We start from the raw sequence: 6,423 nt of genomic DNA, 5'->3' as shown, positions 1-6,423 counted from the left end.
CTGAAATGCCCTCCCTGCTTCTTCATGTACTGAAACCCTATGTGGCCTCCAAGGCTGCACCTCTTGTTTCTGTCCATCAGCACTGCCCTGTGCTCCCCTGGGAAGGCTATGTCCTGAATGTCCCCCTGTGGACCCTCCCTTCTAGGCTCTGAGGCCTGGGATGCTGGGTAGGTGGGACTGCCCCCAGCTCCATGGATGGGCATGTGACTTAGGCCTAAGTAACCAGCACATCTCACTTCCCTGGCCACAGTGAGGGGCTCAGGAATGGGCACTGGGGCAGAATGGATCTATCTAGAGCTGATCTGAGGGCTTCTGCCAGGGAGGGGAAAGAGACAAGTGCTGTCTTCCGTGCTGCTGCACTTGAACCCGAGATTGTGTACAGGTGAGGCTGGGGCAATGACCTGCCACCATGTGAGCTGAAGAATAAAGCCAACTGATATGGTTTGGCTCTGTGTCCCCACCCAGATCTCATCTTGAATTGTATTCCCATAATTTCCACGTGTTGTGGGAGGGAGCCAGTGGGAGATCATTGAATCATAGGGGCGTTTTCTCCTATACTGTTCTCGTGGTAGTGAATAAGTCTCATGAGATCTGATGGTTTTATCAGGGGTTTCTACTTTTGCATCTTCCTCATTCTCTCTTTGCCTGCTACCATCCACGTAAGACAGGACTTGCTCCTCCTTGCCTTCTGCCATGATTGTGAGGCCTCCCCAGCCACATGGAACTGTAAGTCCCACTGGACCTTTTTTCCTGTATAAATTACCCAGTCTCGGGTATGTCTTTATCAGCAGTGTGAAAACAGACTAATACATCAACACACATGAGGCAGTGCCAGCCAGTGCAGAGACTGAAGCCTGAGGTGTCACCTGAGCCCTGAATCCAGTCATACCGGGAGTTACATCTCCCAGTGGACTGGTTTCGTGAGCCCATATTGCTGAAGTCAGTTTATTTTATTTTAAACTTTGCAACTGAAAGGGTCCTAACTCACTCAAAGGCACTCCCAGATGCCGATTCCTGAAGGAAGCCTCCCGTGACCTCTCCCACTCTGTGTTTGCACCACTACCCGATACTCTTATGTCGTCCTTTTCCCTTCCTGCTGGCTTGCCTGGATTTGCAGTAATTTGTCTACATGTGGGTCTCCCATGTAGCTCCCACCTTACCATCTTAGTGTCTTGCATGTGGCACTGCACAGTGAGCCTCATGCCCGGCAAGTGCTCAGTAATGTTTGGTGAGTGTCTGGTGGCCCTTTCTCCACTGGCATCTGGGCAGAGTTCAGCCTTTAGCAAAGGCCAACTCCTGGGAGGCACCCTGTGTGAACTCTGCCCAGATCACTGTGTTGGTGGGTGCGGGACTGGTGCATACCAATGGCCTCCAGGATGAGCATGTAGGCGGCTGTGGTCTCCCGGTCCAGGCCCACCACGGTTCTCACAACGGCATCGCGGTAACCTACGCTGAACTTCCCATCCACGTTGCCACCTGTGGGTGAAGGAGAGGAAGCTTCCAGCTGGGAAACAGAGTTCCCGGCCAGGGGAAGCGGGGACTCTGCTCCTGAGCTGGGACCCGCGATGGTGAGTCCAGGACTGGGAGGCTGTGCTGCCGATTCGGCCCTGCCTGAGGTGCTCTGATGCGGGTGCAGCTAGGGTGGGCTCAGTGGCGGTGCCAGATGCCTGGAATCAGCTCCTAACCTTCACGAAGCACCTCCTGTTTACAGGTACTTCATGCAGACTATTTCATTTAGCCTCCACTTCACAGAGGAGAACCCCTCACTCAGTGATGTGCCTGTGCCACTCTGGGTTTCTCCGTGCGTGGGTCCCTGGGTGTATCCTTCACCCCTCCGCTCCCTGCCCGTCCTGCAGAAGCGTCTGAGCAGCTAACTTGCATAGGGGCTTGTATATGTGGCTGAGAACTCTGGGGTTGGCTGACCATCCCCCAGGCCCCTCATCTCGGAGGTGAGATGGGCTGAGGAGCGAAGCTTCCTGAGTGGGGACATGGAGGCTCCACAGAGGGAGGAGTCAAGGCAGGTGTACAGGAGACAGGGATTACTGAGTCTCCTTGAGTTCTGGGACGGGTGGGAAGTGTGAGGGTCTCCTCTCGCGGTGGACGGGAGTCAGGAAGGAACTCCCAGAACAGCGTGGAGACCCCTCCCCTGCCAGCTGGCGAGCAGTGTGGTGTTCTGGGCAGCAGAGGGCGCCATGGCACCAGCTTTGTGGTGAGCTTGGGCAGGACTGGGCTCAGCTCCTTGCAGAATGCGCACTGAAAATCCGGGAGGGCTCTGGGCAGGTCAGCGGGAGCCCACCACTTTGGGGTGCTGAAGAGTCATCCTGCAGGCTGCCAGGTGCTCCCCCGTTCTTGTTGGTTTGCCCCTAGGGAAAGCCTCCTGACCCCCAAACCTCCAGGGCTCCCCAGTGTCTGAAGTACCATCTGCAAGGGACACACTCTGACTCCCGGGGAGCCCAGGGCAGAACTGGGATGTAAACAGTGCGGGCAGTGGAGCCACGGAGCTGGTGCCATGTGAGGGGTCTTGGTAACTAAGCCCTCCCTAGGGCCAACTTGAGGACCAGACTGTAAAGAGTGGGCCTGAGGGTGCTGGGCCCCTTCAGGGAGGTGAGGGAAGAAAGGGAAGGCTGAGGCCCGGGAGGTCACGTGGGCCAAAGCAAAGCCACAGATGGGCTGTGAGCTGGGCTTCCTTGCTTCATGGGGAGACATTGAGGGGGCTGGTGTGTGCCCTGCTCGTGTGTACAGGCACACATATGCAGAGGCAACAGGTGTATTGGTAGGCAGGTCATGGACAGAGAGAAGACTGAGCCAGTAAAAGGGCCACAGAGGGTTGAGGAATGGGGAAGACTGCACCCCCATGTGTCCCAGCATCTCTCGTGTGTCAGGGAGGCTGAGAAGCTGTGTTCTCATCCAGGAATGGCAAATCCATGGCATGTGCGCCACCACCTACCAATCCTACCACTGTGGCAGACATCACTAGTCCACTGCAGCTCACTTTCCCCTGTGAGCCAGGACATGGCCTCATCATCTGTGGCCACAGCTCTGCAGACAACAGCCAGGCAACATTTTTGAGCTAAAAGCATTTCATTTAGGGAGATCAAAACCATCTGCCTCTAAACAGATGGGAATTCTCAACAGGTCCCCAAGGAAGGATGAGGCCACATTCCTCCAGTCACTGCTCTGTCACCCAGACTTGGGGTGGGGAGTGGGGCTCAGGGCTCCTCCCTAGGAATCATGGGGCCTTACCTCCCTCTAGAATGAACCTTGGTAGATGCTCCCGGTCCCTGCAACCAACAGGTTCGGGAGGTCCCCAGGGAGCCAGTCCAGAGTGATCCAGCTGCAAAGCCCTTGGGAAGAGCCAGGAGCAAATCCTCGGGAGGCACCAACAGGGGGTAAAGCCCAACGGTAGAGCCCTGACCTCTTTTCCACCCTCACCTGCCCCCCGCCTAGTCTGGCTGTCTATCTGGGAGGGGGGTGGGCAGGGCCCCAGGAGGCCTGCACAGGTGGGTGGAGGCGGGGGCAGCACCTGTGATGAAGTAGCTGAGCTCGGCATTGAGGCCCACGTCGTTGTCCGTGCAGTTCAGCCAGACCACCCGGAACTCGCGCGGCACGTCCTCGGACACGGACACATTGTACACAGCCGGGAAGAAGGTGGGCGTCTCGTCATTCACATCCAGCACTGCGGGGCAGAATGGGCGCCGGGGCTAGGCCTGGCTTCTGTCGCAGATGACCCAGCTCCAGAGCAGCATCTCCAGCCCCAGACCAAGTAGGGAACGAATTCCCAAGGGAGTCACGGGCTCCAAGTGGCATCTGTGTCAACAGCTCCTGGCCATGAGCCCAGGGCCCTACATGCCCACCGGGGCCAGGACCAAGCCCACCAGTGCTCCAGACCCTCCCACTGTCCCTGTGCCCTGGGGGCTTATTGCTGCTCAGCTGTCAAAGGGAGGAGAGAAAACCTTAGAACCTCTCTCCAGTACGCGCCTAACAATGACCATGACAACACGGACAATCATGACAACGATGACGACAGTGACCATTTATGAACTTGTCCAGCGTGCCAAGCCCATGCTGAGTGCTTCCCATACAGGACCACATGCAGCCCTCTGAGCACCCTAGGAGGCGGGCATTGTCAGACACACTGTGCAGCTGAGGAAGCGGGAGCTCAGAGCAGCTGAGGGACTCATCCAAAGTCACACAGTGGCAGAGTGGAGGGCTGGAGCCTCAAGGTCTACCCTCGGCATGCAATGGAGTTTCAGCAGAGGGAGCTCACTTTGAAAATCCCATCCCCCGAAATAAGGTTTAATTTCCCTTGCAGATGTGTTTATTCCACTCTGCATGCTAGGGCCCTATTCCTCAGGCAGATGGGGCTTGGACAACCTTCTCTAAGTGGTATCACCAGGAGAGATCCTGGGCCCATTTGATGTTATGGCTTCTGCTGAGTCTTGGAGAAAGGCCCTCTAGGGGTCCTCTCTTAAAGCTGGGACATATTCCCTGTCCATCATCGGCCAATAAGGGGGTCCTGAAACTGGCACCAGAAACCCACAGGCAAGCTTCAGACAGATGGGGGAGAGAATGTCATGCTCTCTGAAATCCTCACCATCTTAGGTCTCGACTGAAGAGGGTCAGTGTCTGCGCCTGTGCCGAGCTAACTACCCCCTCCCCCACCCCCTACCATCCCATGGAGGCCGGCAGAGCTAGGATGGGACTGAACAGGCTCAGGGAACAGGCCATGTCTTGCCTGCTAAACTCTGCCCTTATTTCCCTGGGGCTATTCCTGGCCCCTTGGCAACAGCTCATGTCCGCATGCTGTCCTGAAAATTAAAGACTCATCCAGAGTGGAAACAGTACCCCGCCCCTTCACAAATAGAGGCCAGAGACACTGGGAATGAGCACGAGAGTCCCAGGGGGATGAGGATCTTAGGGAGTCTGGGAGTCCCAGCTGCTCTCTTCCCAGGGTGATGCCCTGCCACTGCCAGCCCAGGGGTTCCACACCCTTGGGAGGGGAAGGTCTCGTTTATGTCTCCCAAACAAAAACTCTGGCCTTCCAAAGAAGACAAAGGGCTCTGCACCCTCCCTGCCTGTTCATGACCCTGAGGGTCCCGGCCCCTGCTCAAGCCCTCTCTGCTGTTGCTGCGATCAGAGGCTAGGAGGGGTGGGGGTGACGGGGCCTTGGCAGCAGGTCCAGGCCACTGCCCCTGAGCTCTGGGGCACTGAAGGCAGTGGCCAGGTGCGGAGAAGGCTCTGCTATGTTGAATGGCTCCAGCTGAGGAGGGTGCCTCAAGGGAGCCTGTGCCTACAAGTCCAGTAGACAGCAGTGGGGGACATGGGCTCCCCTCTCCCCCAGCCCTGACCCAGGCCTGTGCCTACACACTGAGCACACAGCAGAAGCCCCCGCGCCCCCTCACCGTGGATGGTGAGTGTGCTGGTGGAGCTCTTGGTGGGCGTGCCTGCATCACTGGCCACCACCCGCAGCTGGTACTCGGCGATGCGCTCGCGGTCCAGCTCGGTGGTGGTGACCACCACGCCGCTGCTGCTGTTGATGAGGAAGTCCATGCGGGGCATGCCCACTGGCATGCGGTAGGACACCAGGCCGTTCAGGCCCTCATCGAGGTCGACAGCCACCACCTGAGGGCGAGGAGGGGCAGCAAGAGGGCTGGGAGGGGACACTGGGATGGATGCTTCTCCCCCAAGAAGGACTCCCTCCTCCCTGCCAAGCCACACTTGGCTGCAGCCAGACACACCTGCTCCCCTCCAAGCCTTAGGCCAGGCCACTGTCCCCAGGGCACCCTCCCAGATGCTCTCTAAGGGGGTCGCACGTCAGCTGAAAGGCGTCCAGATGCACCAAGTGAGGCCAGCGATGGGGTGGCAGAGAGACTTTTTAGAATAAGAGCTCAGGTCTCTACAGTGCTTTCTCCCCTTCATCGCCTGCTCTCCCCATTAGGAAGCTCTCCCAGATTTGAAGCAGCTGTTCCAGCTTAAGGACCCCCACCATTATCTGGAGTGCAACCACGTAGAAGGCTGGAGTCACAGGTGTCCCCTCCCCCTCTTTGCTTTGATTTGTGAGATAGTAACAACAAAAATAAAATGACATCAAGGGTTCTTTTTTAAAAGTCACTTGAGGGTTCCATTATTATTATTTTTTTAAAAAGCTGTTTGTGGCCATGCACAGGCAAGCCTCCTCCCAAATTCCTACACTGTTCTCATTTGCACCTCCAGTCCTGATCAGATTGCCTGACTCAAGACCCTGGTACCCTGAATGTTTTACTGAAGTGGATTCAAGGCATTTGGGGGAAATGTGTAATAATAAATAAAATAAGAGTTTGGGATTAAGCCAAGACTCTCAGGATTGGAAGACAATATCAAGGTCGTCTGATCTATTTCACATCCAACAAACTGGATGAGAGGTGTCTGGACTCAGCTTGAATG

The 6,423-nt window shown here is 56.5% G+C and overlaps 1 protein-coding gene across 1 annotated transcript in view; it reads right to left on the bottom strand.

Annotated features, from left to right (window-relative positions):
* Positions 1-6,423, bottom strand: part of LOC116459102 (cadherin-23) — a 317,512-nt gene that overhangs the window by 2,145 nt on the left and 308,944 nt on the right. The window contains exons 24-26 of the mRNA XM_058436324.1: positions 5,403-5,622; positions 3,524-3,676; positions 1,363-1,476 (exon numbers count right to left, since the gene is read on the bottom strand). Of these exons, the coding sequence (XP_058292307.1) occupies positions 1,363-1,476; positions 3,524-3,676; positions 5,403-5,622 (487 nt within the window). The remainder of the gene's footprint in view (positions 1-1,362; positions 1,477-3,523; positions 3,677-5,402; positions 5,623-6,423) is intronic.

The sequence above is a fragment of the Hylobates moloch genome, unplaced genomic scaffold (assembly GCF_009828535.3).
Source record: "Hylobates moloch isolate HMO894 unplaced genomic scaffold, HMol_V3 SCAFFOLD_3, whole genome shotgun sequence".
Lineage (NCBI taxonomy): Eukaryota > Metazoa > Chordata > Mammalia > Primates > Hylobatidae > Hylobates > Hylobates moloch.
This window is presented reverse-complemented; position numbering and strand designations above follow the sequence as displayed.